Source organism: Ceratosolen solmsi, unplaced genomic scaffold (genome assembly GCF_000503995.2).
Source record: "Ceratosolen solmsi marchali unplaced genomic scaffold, CerSol_1.0 scaffold30, whole genome shotgun sequence".
In the NCBI taxonomy this organism is placed as follows: Eukaryota; Metazoa; Arthropoda; class Insecta; order Hymenoptera; family Agaonidae; genus Ceratosolen; species Ceratosolen solmsi.
In genome coordinates, this window is record NW_011948421.1 from 2,477,890 (window position 1) to 2,501,158 (window position 23,269).

The 23,269-nt window shown below is 29.8% G+C and overlaps 2 protein-coding genes across 3 annotated transcripts; both read left to right on the forward strand.

Annotated features, from left to right (window-relative positions):
• Window positions 1-195: 195 nt before the first annotated feature.
• LOC105361324 (sodium-coupled monocarboxylate transporter 1-like) lies at window positions 196-11,270 on the forward strand. 2 transcript variants are annotated; one of them, XR_912830.1, is made up of 9 exons: window positions 196-477; window positions 6,373-6,718; window positions 7,620-7,774; window positions 8,540-8,680; window positions 8,766-8,874; window positions 9,024-9,245; window positions 9,916-10,442; window positions 10,934-11,089; window positions 11,194-11,270. XR_912830.1 is itself a non-coding variant. In XM_011498454.1 (8 exons), the coding sequence occupies exons 1-8, from the start codon at window positions 263-265 to the stop codon at window positions 11,013-11,015; spliced, it is 1,797 nt and encodes a 598-aa protein (XP_011496756.1). In that variant the 5' UTR covers window positions 196-262; the 3' UTR covers window positions 11,016-11,270. The 2 variants fall into 2 exon arrangements, 1 of the variants encoding a protein (XP_011496756.1); XM_011498454.1 differs by having other exon boundaries at window positions 10,934-11,270.
• Window positions 11,271-17,660: 6,390 nt separating this feature from the next.
• Window positions 17,661-19,575, forward strand: LOC105361325 (uncharacterized). The gene is made up of 2 exons (XM_011498455.1): window positions 17,661-18,254; window positions 19,566-19,575. The coding sequence occupies exons 1-2, from the start codon at window positions 17,914-17,916 to the stop codon at window positions 19,567-19,569; spliced, it is 345 nt and encodes a 114-aa protein (XP_011496757.1). The 5' UTR covers window positions 17,661-17,913; the 3' UTR covers window positions 19,570-19,575.
• The last annotated feature ends 3,694 nt before the right edge of the window (window positions 19,576-23,269 follow it).

The window sequence follows — 23,269 nt, forward strand, 5'->3', positions numbered from 1 at the left end:
ATTTTTCAACATCTACAAAGTCTGAAGTAATCAGTCTTATCTAAATGAGTTTAACTTAAATATCATTATCTTACTGCCGCTTGCTCGAAATATAAGTAAAATTCCAAAGTAATTCATAATTTCTCAGGGCATTCTCATCCCCACTTAATTTTTCTCGTATAATTTTACACGTACGGTTTCAATGTTTAGTGATATAGAAGTCGAAATAGTTTTGCTGTTCTTTTTACATTACTTTTAGTCGATCGTCAGTACGGGATTGGTAATGGATCTGAACGTCAGCAACAGTATTCTGCCGATGCAGACTAGGCAACTGGTCTTCGGTTGGATAGATTACAGTATATTTATCGCCCTTCTAGGAATTAGCCTTTTAATAGGCGTTTATTTTGGAATTTACAAGAAACAAAACAGTACATCCGAATATTTATTCGGTGGAAAAAGAATGAATTATATTGCTGTGGCAACCAGTATACTTGCAAGGTTGGTTCTAATAAATTTAATTACAACTTGATTTCGCTTATACCCTGTGGAATGTCAAAAATCTTCCTACGATTTCTTCAATCAATAATTTCAACAATAATCAATAAAAGATAAACGGATATCGATAGGAAAAGTTTATTTTATCAACGATTAAATAATAATTGTCTGCTTTTTAAATAACTCCGAGCCTCTGTCTCATGGACTTGCATTATATATAAAATAATAAAAGATCACGAATCATAATGAAATAGAATGCGAAACAACCTTGACGTTGAAGTTCACTTGAAACAAAATCCAAAAATAATAACAACTACTGTTTTATAAATTGACTGCATGTACAAAATTATGTATACTTACTAGTAGTTCAATTATATATTATTTTATAGCAGGTGAAATTTATAAGAATAATACTATTTAACGATATATAGTATTCATTCATTCGTATCGAATATTTGATAATAATTAATTAATATATAATGGATATTTATTCGAATAATATACTAATCAGTAAAAACAACAACGTTTATATACAAATTTATAAACATAGCAATCCGATTATTAAAGAAAACAAAAAAAAAAAAAAAAAAACCAAAAAAATACAAAAAAAAAAAAAACAAAAAAAAGATCAATAATTTTATTTTAATTTTATATTATTTTTTATTCAATTCTTTTGTTTTATATTTAAATCTTAATTCACAGCATCATAAGCATAATTGTTAAATTAAAACTTTTTACTAATTGTTAACAAAAATAAAAATATCTTTTTTTTTTTTTTAAACTATATGTTAAAAAGTAATTAAAAAATTATGAAATATTTTTACAAGACACGGCATAAATTTGAAAATTATACTATAAATATCATATTAAACATTGTGAATTATAATATTTGAATTGTATTATATATAAAGTTTTCAATAAGAGTTTTTATATATTACTCACTATACATGTAGAAAAATAATAATAGCAAATAGTCATTTCATACAAATATTACAAATTGTAAATTCACAATTCAATGTCTTACTTTGGAAATTTGTCTTAAACTAAAATAACATTTATATGACATAAGCTCATGTGAATTATATCATATGAATATTTTTTTTTATCATATCATCAATTTTTACACAGTTGCTATCCAAATAAAATTGACTTAATGGAACTAGATAATCATAAAATCTGTTATTTTTAATTACATTTTTTGATAATAAAACATTTCTTGAGTATAATGCTGTTTGGTTTGTATCTGTAAATTTACTAAATTGTTGACTTAATAGTAGAAAAACCAAACGGCTCCTTTAAAAATATATATATTTTTGTTGCTTCCCATTCGAATTTGTGACGGAGTCTGCTATTAAAAGGAATTAATTTAGTAATTAAGTACTTTGTATAATTTCTATCATTTACTTATTTAATAATGAAAAAAATTAATAGCTATATATATATATATATAGAAATATGTAATTTGTATACAATACATAATTGCGAAACTTAGCAAATAATTATATCTAATATAATAAGAAAATTAATTATTTTAAAATATAGTTTATAAATACTTACAAAATATATATTTATATTGAATATAATTGAAAAATAAACTACAAAGTAATTAGATTTATAATTTAATAATAATTAATTGAATTATTGATTATTTTTAAAAAATTTGAAGATAGATTAATGTAAATTATTAGTTTTACAATCTAAAGATATTCTATGATTTCATTAAAAAATTGTAGTCTAAATAAAATATTTTTATTACAAAAAAAATTGTAGTAATTCTTATTAAATTTTATCCAGAATTTTAGTTATTTTAATTGTTAATTTTAGGAATTAATTTTATATAAATTTTCATAAAAATTAAATTCAAGCTAAGTTTTAATAATTAAGATATAAATGTTTAATAATGTTATTGACAATTTGTGCCAACGATTGCGGTTAAACATAAAAAAATATATATATATATATATTCATGTAATTGCATTTATAAGTATTAATAAATTATTATATATTTATGTATGTTAAAATAAAATTTTATAGAAAAATTAATTGCTAATTTATTAGATTAAGAATGTAGCACAAGATACTTTATCATTTTAAAGATTTAAGAAGATGTAACGTTATAAAAAATATAAAAACGATGGCGCTGCTTTATTTATTACAAAGAAATTAATTGATAAATGATATTACATATGTTCGTATATAACACTTATAATATATAAAAATAAATTTTATAAATTATATTAAGTTTGATAAAATTAATTTCAAACAGGTACAAAAATCACCTATCATTTCTATTTAAATTAGAGGAAGTCGTAACAAAGTTATTATACTGAAAAGTACATTTAATTAAAATATTTATTTAGCAAATAAAAGATAAATAAGTAATTATTTATTTTATTTTAATCTAAGCGTTAATGCATAATAAATTACATTTATTATATCATTAATTAGTTTTAAAAACAAAAAAAACTTTTAAATATTTATATTCAATTTAATAAAACAATTTAAATGAACAATATTAATAAAATTAATGAATGTAGTAAATACAAATATAAATTATTAAAATTTATATTTAAAGCATTGTGAATGAAATTAATTATTTATTTAAAAGACGTAATAGAATTATGTATCTTTTGGCTAAGCATCTATTTAAATAAATAAATAACTATTTATTTCTCGAAATTAATAAATTTAATTCATTATGCAATTTCAATTAGTAATGTTATAATATTATTAATATTAATTAATTAGAAATTTAATGTTTTTTTAATTTTTATTTAGTATATTTATTTATTTAATATACTAAATTTAATTAATTTATATTTATTTAATTTTTATTAGTATATCTAGTTATTTGTTAAATAAATTTAATTCAGACTAAACTTAGAAAAAGATAGACAAATGAATTTAATTTTAAATTTAGCTAATAATTTAATGGATAAGCTTTAAGTTTATTATAATACCGAATTAATTTTTGTATGAATAATAATTATGTAAATGTTTATTACATTAATAATAATTATTATAAGATAAATTTGAAGCAAATAAAAAGTTAATTTATTACAGAATTAGGGTGATTAAAATATTTTCTAAAAAATTTTCTGGCTTTTTAATGGTTAATGAGACTTTATATTATATTTGTCCAGTATTAGGAATAGTTTTAATCTTTCTCCGTTACATTAGGTTTTGTTGTTATGTTGTTATGTTGCTAATTCAATAAATCATAAGATACATAAATTATTGATTATTAACTAATTATTATTTATTTATAGAGTGGTAGTAGTATAACTCAAAGATTTTATCTAATATTTAATTGTATGAAAATCAACATTACTCATAATTTATTAGAATATTAGGTGAATTAAATCAATCTGCATTTCGTTAACAATGAATTTCTTTATTATTATTATATATTGCTGAATATCGAATTTTATTTTGTATTAATGACAATTGTAATTTTTATTCTTTGGTATCGGCGAACATCATTAACATCATTAAGCGAATATCATTCCTATACGTTTTGATTATTTTATAAGATAAGTTTCTTATTATTTATTTTAGAATTTGTAATAATTTAAGTTTTATAAATATTTATAAAAATTTTTATAGTACTAGTACTGTAAAGCATTAGATTTTGCTTCTTGTTATGTAACTGAAAATTACATGCTCATAAACTTAATCATTTAAAAATGGATAAAATTTATCTTAAATCAAGTCGAAATTGATTATTTTCATTTTTATTTAATTTTCGTAAATGAAATTAATGTATAAATGAGTAATTATTGGACTAATAGAAATACGATATAAAATTGAAATAATTTTACTAATTAACGTATAAGGATCTGTAATCAGTTTAGCTCCTTCTCAAGTTGATATGAAAAAAAATTTCAATAAAAATTCAAAATAAAATTTGATTAATAATTTGAAATTTGAACCCCATCATTTTATATTGATAATTAATAGGAATGAATAGCTAAATAATAATTGATATTATTTGTGAAAATACTCCTTCTGATATACGAATAATTGGTTGGATTATTGCGTATGTGTAAAGGGAAAATTGGGCACGAAGTGGAGTAATTATTGAATAAGCATTAATATCATTTTTAGAATGAGAAAGAATATAGGGATTTAATAGACAAATTCTATAATAATATTCTAAATATAAAAATCAATCCGATAAAGTTTTTAATTACAATATAAGGGTTAAATAGAAATTTTTAAAAAGTTTCTATTTAATCCTAAGGTATTTAGATGATCCTTTTCCATGTAAAAAAAAAGATTAGATTTAAAATTATAGAAGATAAAATAACGACAGGTTGTCAAATTGTAATTATTGTTGTACCCCAAGATGCTATTTGTCCACAGGGTAAGACTACATATATACATATAAACTGTATTTATAGGATTTATTTATATAATGTAGTTAAAAAAAAAAAAATAATAATAATTAATCCAATTCTTCAGATTTTGGTTAATTTAATATTATTATAATAAAAGATTTCAACTGATTTGGACAAATAAATAAATAAATAAATAAATAAATAATATTGATGCATCGTTTGTAGGATAAGTCGAATCGATTCATCATGAATTACTTCTTGTATAATTGGAATGACTTTATTAAATGCTACATTAATGTTAGAAATAAAATCGATAAAAGTATCCCTGAAATAATTTGTGACGTTACATATTCGTTGTAGTGATTCCTAATAGAAATCCAAAATTTCATCATAGTGAAATTTTCATGAGTATGGGTGAATTAATAAGTGAAGAACGAAAAATTTCTAATAATTGATTTTGTGTAGGATTAATTTTTTAATAAATTATCGTATGTTTCAAATATATTTGCAATAATTGTTTAAGTATTAATTGGTTATAGTAATAAAACATAATACTATCGATAAAATTAAAAAAAAAAATAATAATAATAATACTACTGAGTTGTCAAATAGGTAAATTTGAAATTATTTTATTCAATATTTATTTAATTATCCGATAAAGGTCTGTTAAATTGATATAATGTTAATGTTATTTATGTCAAGTGTTGTATGATCATTCCTAATATAGGTTTTAGTATATATATATATATATATATATATATATGCACAGAAACAGAAAAGTTAAAAAAAAAAAAAAAAAAAAAGACAACAAATATTGAAGAATTTCTCTAACACTTGAAGGTGAATATTAATTCAAATATAATTTTTATATTATACCATTCAGTAATATATAATACATAATATTTTTAAGCTTTGTACTCATACAATAATAGCCTATGTAAAATACTTAATATTGAACTTTATTAACAACTATGAGTAAAAATTCCTAAATAACAATGTATAGCAATTAGTAATTAATATCTATTTATCACGAGTTAAAAAATTCATAAAATTAATTCAATAGCTAATAACTCGACTGTTAGTCTGATGGATTTAATTGATTTAGCTGTATAATATATGTAATAAATGCGAGGCTAAAAATTTTAGATATAAATACAAAACGGAGTATTCTAAAGCAAAAACCAGGCAATATTAATTAACCGAATACCTTCATACTGTTGTAGTATTTAACTTTGAAAGCACTTCGATAATGCATTAATGGACCGTGGCTAAATGGATGTAATAATAGTAATAGAAGAAAATACAAAAATTATTATAATGTTAAGTAGTTGAAAAACGATATATTGTGTTACTTGTTTGCACCTACTTATAAACGAATACCATCGATCGTATTAAATTTAGCAAAAATTTGTGATTGTTTTACATACTTTAAAAATATGTTAAATTATATAATATTTCATGTGAAAAAGTTATGTAAGAGCATCGAGTACAGTAAATTTATGAATAATTAAATAATAGAGAAGATTCTTAAAAGTAATTTTTGTCTATCGTCCCAAAGTTTGCTATCGGGCATCACGTTTCTGGGAATTCCAACGGAAGTTTATCTTCATGGGAGTCAATACTTCACAGTCTGTATATCAGCATTTATACTTGGACCCATTATTGCTTACATAGTAATACCACATTTCAATAAGCTCCAAATTTCCAGTAGCTATGAATATCTGGAATTGAGATTTACTCAGTCGATACGAACTTTGGCTGCCAGTCTTTACATCATATCACTCTTCGTGTACATGCCCGTTGTCATTTACGTGCCAGCACTTGCATTTTCACAAGTCACAGGCTTCAGCGTTCATGCCATAACACCAATTTTCTCTTTAGTTTGTATTACGTACACCAGTATGGTAAGTCGTTATGTATATAAATGAAATTTACTTATTTTTGCAACTAATGCGTTCTTTGGATTAAACGAGAAAAGCCCATAGAAGCTTATATCGATTAACAATTACTTATTACTTCAGAGAAAAAGTAAATATCAAGACCGTTCATATATCTCTATCTATTTTTTTTTTTTTCTTTTTCTTTTTCTTTTCAATAATATTCTCCAAATAGTACAATAATTACATCGTCGATTATTAATTAGAGATTATTAAATTTTTATTAGATCAAAATCGAGAATTTTTTTTTTTTTATTATTATTTTTTTTTTTTTATTTTTTTTTTTATTTTATTAATTCATGTCATTTTGCTCGTATAGATTTCGAGAAAAATTTATACGCGTTTTGTATCGAAAAATATTATATTTGCTTTAACTCTTAAATACTCAAATTGACCTAACTCTAATGAATTATTATAGTATTTCAATGAATAACGTTGCGTTTAAAGAGAAACTGGTTTTCACTGTATTAAAAAAAAAAAACAAAAAAAAAAAACAAAAAAAAAAAAAAAAAAACAAACAAACAAAAACAACAAAACAGAAGAAGAAAAAGAAAAGAAAAAATAAAAACCATTTGTAATCTGTTATAAGAAAATATAATATTGAATTAAAAAATGAAAATTTTTTTATTTCCTTAATAAATTATGAAAAATCTACTATTATTCATCATGCTGAACATAAAATCTTCAAAAAAAAAAAAAAAAAAATCAAAAAAAAAAAACATCAAACAGTCAATGCATTGACAATAATAAAATTGTTGCTTTAAATGCTTGAATAATTGGCCATATAATCCCATTTCACCACATTTAAGTTATAATTTCACGTATATAATTTTACAAATACATTAGAAATATTCTCTTTTTCATATAGGGTGGTATTAAAGCTGTAGTGTGGACAGATACTATACAGTTCTTTTTTACAATAGCTGGTTTGTCTGCTGTTTTAATTATTGGTCTGATATCTATAGGTGGTGTCTCCGAACTTTGGAGAATCGCTGACGAAGGACAACGCCTACAATTCTTTAAGTGAGATATTACGAAAATAGCATTATTATTAGGCTATTTTCTTATATTATAATTACGTCGTTTTAATTATAAAATCCATCTCAGGCCAATGCTTCGTTGGCTTTGATTATCTTTGATTATATGCAATTGATTGTCGTATGTGGATATTTACAAATCATTATCATTATCTAATAAATTGATTTAGCACATTTAGCATTTATATGTATTAGTACAATGTCATTAAATAGCTTTAGTATTATTAAAAGCGTCCGGGAATATTGTTATATTTATTTCAATTTATCGATTATAAATGATTATTTATAAGTTGACGTGAAAATTAAATCTAAATCGTTGTATTTTTCAATGTATCCACTACTTTAATAAATATCGCTATGCCGGAAATTCTTTCGTCGCAATTTGTTGAACGAATTTACGTTGTAAGGGCGCGGTATTACGAGCGCCTATCGATTAATTTGAATAATACAATCTTAAAAATTCTTGTAAATACAATGAATATCATAATTATTATCCATTACATTATCGAATAAGCAATTAAGTTACATGTGCTGGGGTCATTGTACAATTTATTTGCGATAGTAAATACGAATACGAATAGTTTGAATCAATTTATTAGTATAATCGGTAAAATTGCTAAAATTATGTCTGATTAAAGAAAGAAAAAGAAGTAAAGCAAGTAGCATGAACATTGCCGCACTATTGTTTTCACATATTAGTATTATTAGAAATTAATGTATTTCAATAAAGCAAATGTTCCATGTTATTTAGCATGGATCCAAGCCCTTTCAAGAAAAATACATTTTGGGTTATAACAGTTGGTATGACAGTGTCGATGCTAAGTCGTTTTGGACTTGGACAAAAGTTCGTGCAGCGATTCTTAGCCGTGAAGAGCCAGGCGGAGATGAAAAAGTAATTACAAGCGGTCAGATCCAATAGCTCGTACGCAAATATTTCAAATTACATAACAATAAGATTGTCCTTTCATTCCTTTTAGAGCTGTTTTATTAACGGTAACGGGCTGGGCAATGTTACAAGCGGCCAGTGTTTTCATAGGGCTCCTAATGTATGCTTCGTATCATAATTGCGATCCACTTAAAGCCAAGGTAAACACTTAGTAATTTCACGATTACTCACCTACACGAAGCTTTTATTATATTAAATAAAAAAAAAAAAAAAAAAAAAAAAAAAAAAAAAAAAAAAATGTCGTTATATGATCGTAAATTCCCGACAAATAATTAACAATTGTTTAAAGTTAGTGAATCGAATTGACCAGACTTTACCTTATTATGTAATGGACATTGGCGCAAATTTACGAGGATTACCAGGTATTTTTCTAGCTGGTATTGTTAGCTCGGCATTATCAACCATGAGCGCCTCTTTAAACACGCTCGCCGGAACCATTTATAAAACCTATATCAACAGGCACATCGCCGACGACCCTAAGAGAGACTCCAAAGCAGCCAATATTATGAAGGTTCGTAATATTCATCTAGAGAGTTCGATTTACGCGTAAATGTAGGATAATAAGCGTGAGACGCTTTGCATTAGGGGAGAGCATTTTATCGGGTTTAAAAAAAAAAATTTCTCCTCGTGTTAATGAGAAGTATGGGCTACGTTAGGAATGACCCTATCATTATTCTGACAACGCGACGTAACGCCTGCGAGTAATTATTTGGATTCTATTCCTCCTCGCCCATCATTATTTCCCTCCCCCGCCCCCCCTAAAGCAACGAAACTTTACGAGATCTTAATTCATCGATTGATCAATTGATCAATTCATCGATGCGACTGGCTTACACATCCATCCAACATTATTCGAGCCCTCGAACTTTGTAATGAAAAATGTTTAACGCGGTATTCGAATATTCGATAATAATGAATTTGATCGGCAATTGAATGGCAACGCGTGCTTACGAGCCCTAAACTTCATCGACGTAAATTAGTTTGGCCCCATGATCAGCCACGATCTCGGAAACCCGTTACAATACCATTGCCCTGGGAGATATGCGAGCGCAATCATATATTTTTCATAACGGCCGACAACAGATCGACCTAATCCTCGATCGCACATAGGAATAAAGTAAAGCAATAAGGACGTTACGTCATTGAATTGCGTTTAACTAAAGGCTGTTTGCTTGAATTAGGTTATATCGGTGATCGCGGGCTTGATAACGATCGGCGCGGTCTTTGTTATCGAGCGGCTGGGCACGGTCTTCGAGATGGCGATAAGCTTCTCGAGCGTGACGGAAGGAGCACTCCTTGGCCTCTTCACCGTCGGTATGCTGTGCCCGTGGGTTGGCAAGAAGGGCGCGATCACGGGCGCCTACGTATCCCTCGTAATTATGGGCTGGATAGTCGGCAGCACTCAATGGTACATTATGAACAAGAAGATTATGAGCCCCAGCCTCCCGACCTCCATCGATGCTTGTCCAAATTCGATAAACGAGACATTGGCTGGGATGAGCTCGGGCACGACGACGATGCCCGATCGGTTGAGCGAGGAGAAGGAGGAGGAGAAGGCGCCGATGATCATCTACCACTTGGCGGTGCTGTACTACACGCTCTTGGGCAGCCTCATCGTCATCGTCGTCAGTTGTGTCACCAGCTTCGTCGTTGGAGAAACGGACTTGTCCAAGGTCGAGCCTGATCATATTTTGCCGTTTATGCGAAGGTAGCTATTGGAAGCCGTGGGAGGGGAGGATGTGCGCGTGCGTGCGTGCGTGTGTGTATGGGGAGGGGGGGGGGGGGGGGGGGAGGGGGTGGAAGAGAGAAGGAGCGTGTTTTGCGCTTGATTAGCGATCACGTTTCAAATTGTCACTGCTTACAGCGAGTCAATGAAGGGGAAGCCCGCCCGGTCGAGTTACCTCTAAAAGCGCCGCAAATGCACTGGCTTGCAAGCTCTAATACAAAACTTTTGTCTTTTCATTATTACGGTCACTTTTTCGGTTGTTGTTTGCCATTTTTGCGCTTAAATGTAACGATAATATTGACGCGATCTGTACGAAAACAAGTCGTACCGTAAATAATTTGACAAATTGATTTGTGTCACTACTGCTATATTATTAATATTATATACAGAAGACGTTTTTATTATATGTTTGTTTAATAATGTTATGTTTATTATTTTTTTTTTTTTTTTATTTTTTTGTTTGTATATTTCAGGTTTTTACCACGAAAGAGATCGTACATGGAAATTCCAATTAAAGATATTGAAAGGGAGACCAATTATGATGCTAAGCATTAGAGAATTTTGCTCTTTAATTGATAATTGCCGATCCTACAAAATTGACGTACGCAACGTCTATAGCATATTTATCGGTATGTTAAAAATTTTAATCGATTTATGCAGAAGGACCTCTTTCCAACGCTACTTACGATCAATATTGACTGTCGTTGATTTAATTAATAAATATTGTGCTCAGGTGTCACTAGAGTAGATGTCTGTAGCATTAAGAGATAATACAATTTGATTTTAGACAACATTAACAAGAATGGAAGAAAGAAAGAAAGCAAATAGCGAAAAGTGATTGCCTCATCAAAATGTAATGAAGAATTCGGTTTACGTTGAAGTAAGGAAGCGCTCGAAACGACATAAATACTTTAGCTCCGTATGAAGCATTTCATTATCTTTATATATAATTACAGTAGTACCTGCTCTAATCATAATAATGGCTAACGTAAAAACGAGATATTATAAATTATTTTAAGGAACTTACGTACCTAATTAAAGTAGTGCATTGCCGTTCGTTGTGATTTTCATTAGAACTAAACATTAAAAATTGTATCATTTAATATTGATTAACGGTGAGTTTCAATCGTCCTTATGCAACATACGGCAAATATTTCTGGCTAAATATTATTTTTATTTTTTCCAGTATTTAAAAAAAAAAAACAATAAAAATAAAAAACAAAAAAAAGTTTTACAGCCCGTCTAGTTTTAAGCACTAATACTTGTAATAATAGCACATGTCCTAAAGGACGTCTGTATATGTGATACTTTATTTAAAAATACAATTCATAAAAACAAACAAACAAACAAAAACAAAAAAAATAATAATGCGTAAAATTATTTCTTACTAAATGTAAACTACTTTTGTAATGAATTATTTAGGCCGAATGTCTGTATTATTATGGATAAATTGAGTTTTATTTAATGTTCATTTTCATTTGAAATAGTAGCAGTCTATTGGAATCGTTCGTTCGTTTTATTATTATTATTTTTGTTTTTTTGTCGTATGTAGTAAACATGATTCATAAATAAATAAATGAGACTAAATTGAACGGATATTGTATAGGTCAATTTAAAATTAAAATTCTTAAATTTTAAATCTCTTCGCTTTCCCATTTTGTCATGATTTAATAATTTTTATAGATTATGCATAATTCTATAAATAAATTTATAGAAATGAAAATATAAGTTTTGTCAATTATGTACGAAAAATACTGTTTATGTGGCCATTATATCTTCTTAACGCTCGAATCATCTTTAAAAGTTAAAATTATCGATAAACAATGTACAACTTGCCCATTTATCAATTTTACACTATCACATGTACAGAAGAATTGATCTTATATATATATATATATATATATATACATTCGTAAAATTAAATTTTATCCATTGATAGCAATATAAAGATTTTCTTAATATTTCGCGAAGCTATCGAGCTATTTTCAAAACTATCCTCAAAGAAGAATTCAAGCTATTGTACAAGTTTTATAAAAATATTAATAGCGAGTAGAGAGTAACGTTAGTATGAAAAAAGTATTATGTAACGGACGAAGAAATAAATCTTCGAAACGCACAACAGTTAAAAGAAACTTTAATGGTAATAAAGACTCGTGCAGTGGAAAATGTACATTAGAATTCGCATATTAAAAATACCACTGACTATACATAATTTCCCCCGTACAATTAGTGAGAGGGGCTCGTGTAAATGAGCTCGTGAGTATTTAAGTAAAATTATCGGGAAGCAGCTGCCCGAAGCCTCCATCTCATCCTGGAAATCATCGATGCATCGGAGACTCGGAGACCGAAGGAGCCCCCAGGCTCGAGGCACGCGCGCTCTTATCGATCAGCGCGCGCGCACGCGCACCAAACGATGAATTCTCGTCCCGAGGTGTAAGCGGACTGGCTCGACTGCCTAGTTTCCCGATGCAATATTAAAATCCCCGTGGTCGTCGACGGTCGACGACGCAGAGTATTTAATTATGAGGGGCACCAGGGGCTCCCCATCTCCCACAAGACGGTGACAGCGGGGCACTCGAGCGATACTCGTTGACCCACCGCGGCATCCCCGGGAAATAGAGCGAGAGAGAACGGGTAGGGGATGGAGTGTAATGGGTGAGCTGGAGGCTCGCTCAAGGGGTTGTGAGCCGCGCCTACACGTGGGGCGCCACCAACCTCCGCAGGCCCTCTGGGGCTCCGCGACGACACGGGTGGCTCGCGGCAGTCGCCTTACCCGCGCTTTCCTCTACGGATCAGCGTGCCAACGAGTGCCAACTGCCACCGGGATCGTCCAAGGAGGTCAGGTGAGCACCTCATCCGTACCATTCGCGACACGAGGTCCATTATAACCTCGGCCACGACTCTCCGCCCTTTGATTCGCCGCTCGCGCCTTCTCTTTTCAAATTGCGTGTACCGGCGCGGATGATCATCAACTACGGGAAGTCCAGCCTTCGCTCGCGAGCCAATCGAAGAACAAATACAATCTAAGCATCGAAAGTAGCCACTTCCTGTAGCCACTAGTGCATCTCTTACATACGTACACTCGCACTGGTATTGGAGTTGTGGTTGATCTTAGCCAGATCTCGGGCCATGAATGTCGTGTCTAACATTTCGATTCGAAACTCTGCTAATAATTAATTAATAGTAAGTAGATTGCGAGATTCGACAACGGGCATTGATTTTTTTTAAGACAAAAATAAGTTTGAACGCGTATGAGAGAGAATAGGAGAGACGAGCTACATTTTAAATATAAAAAGGGAATTAATGCGCTCGAGGGATGATAAAATTTGCACTCAATTTTCTTTCAGCTTTTGCTTTGATATGAGCGATTCGACATATTTCTGAGCTTCGAAACTAGCAATAATTATTTATATTACGTCTTCTCGTCGCAGCTTGAAAACACCTAAAAATCTTAAATTAAATTCTCTACAATAATAGCTTTGCTAATAAAAATTTTTATAAATATTTGACGAGTTGTTTTTTTTTTTTTTTTTTTTTTTTTCATCCTTCCGTTTAAGTGTTATTAATAAAATTGATGAACTTTTTACGAGCGCTTGGAAAATTAATGCTTTCATTAAGTAATTCCACTTAATTGGACTGCTAAAACGGGGTACGAAATAATACATTACGATAATTGAATTGATAATGGAATATCTCTATTTAATATTGGCTAAATATTTGTACAATCAAAGCTCCCCGTGCAATTATTATAATTATTACAATTATTATATGATCCATAATCGTCAAAATTATAATATAATAATTTCATAAATTGCTCACCTAAATTATAAATATATCTTAAAGAAAGTAATACGTAAAAGCTTTGGCTAAAGGTTATGGAAAAAATTCTTTAAGCAACGTGTTAAGGTGATTTAAGCATTTTTTTGAGAAACAATCGTTTATTATTCGATAAGTTGCATTTTAACACTTAAGGGCCTTATTGACAGAATTTGGTTAGAACATATAGAGTTTTATTATGTAAAACCATGCGAATATGTTAAATTTAATATTGTACATCGACCATCTGCCTCTTCCTTCATCTCCAGTGTACGAAATGTAATAGGATCTCGGTCAAAGCAAACTGCTCCCTATCTAAATTAATTTTAATAAAAGTTCGGTGAAATCAAAACTTCGTAAAAATCATCATATTCAGGCTCTCAAATGTCTACTAATATTTTCCAATATTAAATTTATGATATTACAAGTCGTGTATTTATAAGAAATTAACATTAAATAGATAGAACATTTTAAAATTAAATTATCAACAATATTCATGCTATAGTTTCATATATGTTGGGAAAAAATTCTCGCCAATTATATTTTGTTTATAATGTAAATTTACTACTTTGCATTATCTGTATTTCCATATATACTCTAATATTAATGACATATTAAATAAAATGTCATCTACTCTGAAATAATGCGATACAATAATAACAATCGAACATATTATCGTAATGTATTCGTTAAACTATTATTAAATTGTTTGCATTAAAGTGCAAATTATTCCAAGGGAGCATCGACGGGTGCGATTTATTAATAAGGCTTAATTTGTTGATTAATTCGATATTACATGGCTCGATTCTCTACCTCATACTTTCATATTAACATTACCGTTATTCAATATGAATTTGCATAATAAATGAACGCCATGAATGTTTATTGGAAAAGCAAGTATTTTCATTATCTTTCGAGCTCGGGCGATCAATATACGAAAAACGAATTTATTTATAAAAATAAGTTAACAATTTTGGTGTAACTAGAAATTACATTCATTATAATACAACTGATATTGCAAAATTTAATGCTTCATCGTTAATTGAATTACACATTGGTTACTATTGAATTTTCTTTCTTTATCAAATTGTGAAATAACTTAAGCAATAACATACAGTTATATAATGAGTTATTGCGTTGACAAATATTTATCCACTTCGTTCGCCGCTGTATACATAAATTTTTTCTTATGTAAAAATTATCGCTTGCCAATACATGGTAATTTCAACATTTAAATAAACGACGTCTCGATATCATTGATGATAACTCAGCTTTATTCAAACAATCATTTGTAATCATCCGATATGTAGTTTGATCGTTAGAATGGTCATTGCAAGCATGAAAATAAGGCATAGTCATGCACTATTAACGAAGTAATGTTGAATTCCAATATAATGAGCAACAGTTGTAAAGTTCTTCGACACGAATGATCATTTAGTTTTGAAATTTAAGGAACTAATCTTACGCGAGCAATGCGCACCGACTATTCGGACAAATGTGATATGCACAAGATTTCCCCTCCCGCCCCGCTCCCGTAACACACCATTTGTCGATAAAAAAAGACTATGTCGCACAATACCACCGACCGTAAAATGGATGGGCTCGATTGAGTTCGTCGAAAGGATTTATGCGAACAATCTTGGCAAGTCTCCTGTCAATGTCATTGTTGCGCCCTCGAATTCACCGATCTCATAATCGTCGCGAGCTCATGTCCTTCCACGCTGTTATTATCGCGCTCAATTTGCCCCGCACAATGCTCCTAAATCCACCGACTCGTAAATTTTTCGGAACACTCTCTCTCTCTCTCTCTCTCTCTCTCTCTCTCTCTCTCTCTCTGTATGTCAGTCTAACTCCCTCTCGCTTCCTCTCTGTATGTCTCTTACGTACAAGCACGCTCGCTTGGCCTCTTCATGTCAACATCGATCAGCAGGAGCAGACAGCAGCGCAATTAACGGAGGTCTCCGCGGGCGGAGCTCGTCGGCAGCCGTCATAAGGGAGCAAAAGGAGCCGCGCAGACAGGAGGAGGATAATGCGGCCAACCATCTCCCACGCCCCACACCAACGCCAAGCGTTATAATAGACGTAAATAGAATAGGAGAGAGCGTGGAGCCATAGGGGAAAATCGAATGGGCGTCGTTTGCAGAATCGCGATATTGAAAAGCCGTCCCCTCCTCCCCCATCCCTCCCTTTTTTTTTTTTTAACGGATGATTACTCGCTACCATATTCCCGCATGAGTCCCCTACAAGTGTACTACGCGAGATCCTTTATATTAACGGCCGGAGCTTACAAAGTCTTCTCGTAGCCGAGCCGTTGCTACGGGATAACCAAGGCGAATAATGCGCCTTGCGAATTTCACTTTGACCTTGTATAGTGGTAATTGTGCATTGTTTTGACATGCAGCTCGGCTCTGCTCGCGTGCGCGTCTCTCTGCGTCACTTACGAAAAATTGATCGAGCAATAATATGCTAATGCTGCATTGTCGATTGCAATGTTCGTTAGGTAGGTAGGGCCGGTGCTGCCTCCATTCGCGATACATTGCTCGAGTGAGCTTGAATGCATAATTACTCCTTACGTTGCAATAGCTCGCGTAGCTACAATATACTTGTAGCGAATGATCGATCGCTATTGATTTACGATTAACGTATAATTAATTCCAAATTTCGTATACAATGTAACGTGTATAATTCCCGTGCGCCCGTCCGCGAGTCTATTAACCAAGTGCGCCGTTAAAGCGAATAATAAGCGAATAATAATTAAGTTTACACTCGAAGTAAAAGAAAAAGGCAAGTTGAGTCACATGCCATCAACATTTAAATGTCTATATAAAGTTTCACGACCTAACGAATTATAAATCCAGATTCGTATGTTAATGGATTTAAATACATATCCAACTACTTTCCGCATAGCATTTTGTAACAGTGTTTTATAAATTAGTGTTTTAGTAATTCTCTTCGTGCCATTATAATGGCGTCTGAATATCATTGAATACGGAATACGATAGATTAGTACAGGACTACCCAATGATTTATAGAGAAACGCGAATGATTCCAAGCGACAGGCCACGTGTTACCAATAAAATATCCTATAGGTGCTGGATTAAAATGTGTTCCGAAATTAAATTAAATTAAATTATATAAAAACAATTACGGACGTTCAAATAATGTCAACAAAATTTTACGGTAAATATAGCGTCCACGTCAAATATAAGAAACGTGCAGATCTCATTGAATATCTATCGCTTATTTCAATAATGTGATATTACTTAAATTTAATAATGGATCGATTGGTCGATCGTTAATTGAATCGTTAAATAAATAAATCATAAGACTTGCTTTAAACCGCGGTAATAAGAGAAAAATCTCGAACTACGATGTTATCGTAATTATTGCAGTTGTGAGTAGGAGAGAGACGGGCAAGCTAATGCCAGGGATTAAGGACTCTCGTGTTTGGCAAAGGTAATGGAGAAAAACAATAATAAGCTCGTGCATTGAGCGTTTACGCAGGCAGACTCTTTCCATCGGTCGGTCAAACATTTAAAATCCGAGCAAACACGCCTGCGAATAATTCGAGATCCCAGCAGCCGTAAAATCGGGTCGATGAGGCGACCTTGGCCCTCGACGCCAGGATCTTGCCGCAATGCCGATCTCCCCGACGTCGACGCTGCAGAAGGGCTTGCTGATGCTGAGCCTCGTCGTCGCATTGCTGTTCCTCTGCGCCCTTGGACGACGTCGTCTCGAGAGCTCGAAGGCACGCAGCGGCCTCATCGTCGAGATCCTCGCGAACGTGAGCGAGGGCCTCGATCGCCTGGAGGTGGGCCTCGAAGACATCTCGAAGCGCGCCTCCGCTGCTAAAGCGAGGCTACGACGACTGGTGGCCACCCGGAGGAGGCAGAACCTCCTCGCGTGCGCTCTTTTGCAGCGTAAGAGCAGCAACTCGAAAAGCTCGACGACCAGCACCGTAGCCAGCTCCAACCGACGGTAACCTCCGAAATCTCTCTCTCTCTCTCTCGAACGCGCGCACACACGCATACACCTCACCTTCCTCCTCCTCCCCCCCCCTCTCATCACCGCTCCTCTATCCATACCGTTTATTGCAATATTTATAATCGTCGATTTTCCCAAGATTTTACACCGTTTGCCCTGCATTTTAATGGCGACTGGCTGATATTCAATGAATTCGAATTATATATCCGTATATTTGTGAAAAGGATTTCCAGTTTTTTTATTTAACAAATTTTTTATAATACTATTAGTTTCTTATTTTTTTTTTTATTTTTTTTTTTAAATTTTTTATAATACTATTAGTTTCTTATTTTTTTTTTTTTATTTTTTATTTTTTTTTTTAATAAATTTAATAAATTTAATAAAATCAATTATTTTCTTTAAATGACTGTACTAAAAATAGTATCAAAGTCCTACCGACACTTTATAACTTCTTGAGAGAAATACATCGAAAGTAAATACAGCCAATACATCAGATATGCCTGAAATAATGATTGATATGTAAATTATTGCTAAAAATCTACTTAAATTTTCAGGAAGCAATTGTTTATTTAAAGCAATATTTCGAAAGCAATGTTCGCAGTTGGAATAGAGTTTAAAAATTATAAATTTCCGTTGAGATTTATCTTGACGTTAAATCTATATAATTTTCAAACAATTTTTAAGCGTTTTTATTCAATTATTTAATATGCGATTGATATAAAGATACAAAGAAAAATATTGCTGTATTCGATGTGCTCTGTCTAAAAAGATTAATGAGTAATGTTTTTTTTTTTTTTTTTTTTTTTTTTTTTTTTTTTTTTTAAGTAGATGTTTTAAGTAGATAGACAAGTAAGGTTTTCTGAGCCTTTATAATTCTAATTCTATATTCTATAAATTTATATATCTATTTTATTATTTATTTCTAAGATATTAATGTGTTATGCATGATTTAAATAATGCATAAATCGCACACGTAAAAAAAACTTGCAATAAACGGAAAGAGTAATTCCTTTTCTTTAGGATTTTAAGTGTTATCTTATCTATTACCCATTCTAATAAAAAAAAAATTTCGGAGCCAATAATATTTGGAAAAACACAAGACAACTAGAACTGCACTCTATAAGTTATTGATTTTAATTAAATTCGAAACATATTTAATTAATTGAAGTAAATTGAAAAATTTTTACAATTGTTTCAGTTATAAAATATTTTTTCTATAATTCATAATTATCTATAAAATATACGTATTTCTTTTTTCTTTTATTGCTCCTTTTTTTTCATTTATTAAAAATGATTTATTTTCAGATAAATCATGCGAATTGGAAAATATTTATGAAAATATATATTTATATTATTATAAGTAAAATGTGCAAAGAGAAAATTTGATAAGATAGCCAGATCTTTAATATATTCACTACTGACATAAACTCACCCATTTAAAGTGTAATATAAAATATAATTTCCAGTTTGAAAATTTATTTACTTACATGTTTGAATAAGTATTAAAAAAAAAAAAAAAAAAAAAAAAAAAAAAAAAAAAAAAAAAAACCGTACTAGTACTTATAGAAAGTAATATTAATGATGTAATAACTAAATATTTATTTTTGAAAATATATTTTACAACATTATTTTGTAGATTTTTTTTAATTTTATTAATAGTACATCATTTTTATAATTAATAATAAGTCTTTGAAATAAATATTCGATGTTAATTATGTTAATAAAAAGTTTATTTATGCTGGATAATTGTATTTAAGACTTAATTTAAGACAAAAGTAATAATAGTTGAATTTTTTTTTTAAATTTTGTCTGTTCAGTAATATTAACTTTAATAAAAGTACGATGATAATATTTATAATTGTACTTGTGATAAGTTACCTAAATTTTTTAATTTCAAACCTATCTTTATTGTTTCTGATAAGCATTACTTTTGTAAAAATTTATACTAAATCAAGCAGTATTGTGTATAATCCGGACAATTAGAGAACATTAGAATACTAAAAGAAAGGAAATACATTTAAATATCTCGTATCTGTAGAAATAAATAAAAACCAAGACTTGAAAGTAATGTAGTTCTTTTACCGGTGCTACGTAGGATAGTATAATAATTATTATTATTATTATTTAATGTTTATACGATTCAGCTGAAGAAACGTTGCTCGGCTAAATAATTAAAAAATATTTTTGACGAGTCAAGATTTAAGAATTACAATAGTTATAAATCTCCAATAAAAATATCGTCGATAAATATTTTTTTGTGCATTGTGCATTGGCACAATATAAACAATATGTATATATATATATATATATATATATATATATATATAAACTATATCACTTTGCATTCAGGAGACGTATTCACATATACATTAATACTTAATTTATTTATATATTTACAATTTTAAATATTAAAATATATTTATGCTTATGTACACCATGGATACTCAAATTTTACGGATATCTAAATGTCAAAATGTTCTGAATTTTCACTATACTTCATCTAATGAAATATAAGTGAACTATTGAATTTTATAATTATACACTATTTATTCTAAATATATACAGATTGATTGAGTAAATCATGAATAAGACAAATTATGAAAATTATATAATAATAAATGTCACAATATAAATAACAAGCTGATACTTTACATGCATTTTAATGATAAAATTTTACAAAAATAGAAACGAAGATGTTTTTTCTTTATTAATTATTAATATTTTACATTGAGCTTAAATCTATTATTCTATGTCACTGAATTAAATATAATGTCATGCGCACACGCAATTCAGTTAGCATGTATACATAACGTTTAACTTAACTATGATTAACGTGTTCTAACTCAAATATTGATATATATGGCATATTGTATAGAAATTCTTGATTATATAATTTCATATTCAAATTCCATCGAACAATTTATTAGTTAGTAATGTAAGGGTAATTCTATACTACAAATGAATATACTGAGCTACTTTAAATATAATATGACGCATTGTGAGAAAATGTATTAAGCTAAATACTAAAAATGAACTGTGAATATTTTATAATATGTCAATTGTATAATGAATTATTAATTGAAAGTAGCGAAACTCTCTTGGCTACAATTTTTACTTGAACTTAATATTAATAAACAAAATATACATCAACAGAGTGCAAGATTTTGGCTTAGAAAATGACATCGATTTATGTTTTAACTAAGGGAACGATATCAGTGTCTCTAAGACGTTAGAAAGGCGGTTGGGATTACTGAATAAAGAAGAAAACAAACGAAACACTGGGATGAGGAGAGAATTATAAAATGAAAGCCAAATGTTTTCGCATGAATTAAGAAAAGTTATTTTTCCACTGGAAATATGTAGTAGAAGATGCAAACAAAATAATTCCTGAGCGAATATTAATACATTGAGAGATAAGCGAGACGGACAATCATGTGGGACAAAAAGATATATTCTCCAGTCGGGGTCCAATCTTTGGAATTACATGTAGGAAAAAAAATTGTTATATATCATGTATTTCGCCATATTTATCATTCGAATTTTATGTATATAAATTATAGACAGATTTGAACGTTAAAAACAATAAAAAAAAAAAAAAAAAAAAAAAAAAAAAAAAAAAAAAAAAAGTTTAGGTAGTTAAGAATTATGAAAAATGAAAAAAAAAAAAAAAGAAAAATCAAATGGACGTAGCAATTCCGAGGGCACAACTCAAGTATTTTGAATGAAAGCAAGCTTATAATGACTTATAATGACTTATAATGACTAAGAATAAAGGTATGAGACAATTAATTATTTGTCATTATAATATAATCGAAGCGAAAAAATTATTCGTTTTTCAATGCTCACGATAAGGGAATTGTAATGATTTCTATTTTTAAAATAAGCACTACATTTAAACAAATATATATTTTACACTTTTGACATTATTTTATCGCTTGTATGAATTGTAAACTATGTAATACGTGTATATTGAGAAAAAAAAAAATAATAATAATAATAATAATAAATATCATGAATATAAAGTATCAAAATTTATTCATACGTATATCTAAAAAACATCTTTTACTTTTAATTAATAATATCATAATTTTACACAATTTCCACATAATTGATAGACATGGAAAATCAGTCGATGCATTATAATTTCAAAACTTTTATAAGCTAACAAGTTTTATTATTTTCACAATGTTTGTAATAATTTCATTCCAAGGTTTTGACGACGATTCATCGTCCACGTACGTTAAATTAAATTTTGAAATAGTGTTGAACATAAATAGTTCTGATCTATTCCAACACGTATGACAGTTGTTATTATCAAAGTAAATAATTAAATAAATTTAAATGACCGTATAAACAATGTGATATAAAGTTTTGATTAAATAGCGGCAAAGGTTATCACCTTTATGTGTCATTATTCTTAAGGAAAAATATTTACAATAAAAATTCAGTCCGATATCAAACGTATATTATTAATATTGATATGCATGCACGTATAATTATTAATATAATAAATATCTTAATACGGGGGCAGTGGATGGTGATGGCGATAGGTGGAGAGGGTAGGGATATTGGGGTGTGGTGGGGTGGGGGATAAGAAGAAGATGAAGAAGAAGTAAATGGAGAAAGGAAACCATTAACCTAATTATTATTCGCCCATTTATGCGTTAATCCATTTTTCTTTCTTATTGGCATTTTTATTTCTTATTAGCTAGTTAGAAATCTACGGATTGCTCGAATCTACGGCTCCCAATCCATCCATTCATTTCATTATTTCATTGTCCGCACATTATTTGCCCTCGCCAAAATGACTTTTATAGATTCTCGCCCATTCAACGGACCAACACTCGCTTTATCTATCCCAAACGACACGTAACGGCGAACGGCATTTCTCTCGCGTCAATTCGCTCGCCCAAACAAAAATGCTCGGAAACTGAAACTAACGGACTGACTAATCGCAAAATCTCGAGCACATCCACCCGGCCATCCCGGCCACCCCCCCACCCACATCC

Excerpts from the sequence above, each read along its gene's own strand:
- LOC105361324 (XM_011498454.1), top strand. The coding sequence starts at position 263 with ATGGATCTGAACGTCAGCAACAGTATTCTGCCGATGCAGACTAGGCAA. Across the intron at positions 478-6,372 it reads GCAACCAGTATACTTGCAAG|TTTGCTATCGGGCATCACGT; the intron begins GTTGGTTCTAAT and ends ATCGTCCCAAAG. Across the intron at positions 10,443-10,933 it reads ATTTTGCCGTTTATGCGAAG|GTTTTTACCACGAAAGAGAT; the intron begins GTAGCTATTGGA and ends TGTATATTTCAG.
- LOC105361325 (XM_011498455.1), top strand. The coding sequence starts at position 17,914 with ATGCCGATCTCCCCGACGTCGACGCTGCAGAAGGGCTTGCTGATGCTG.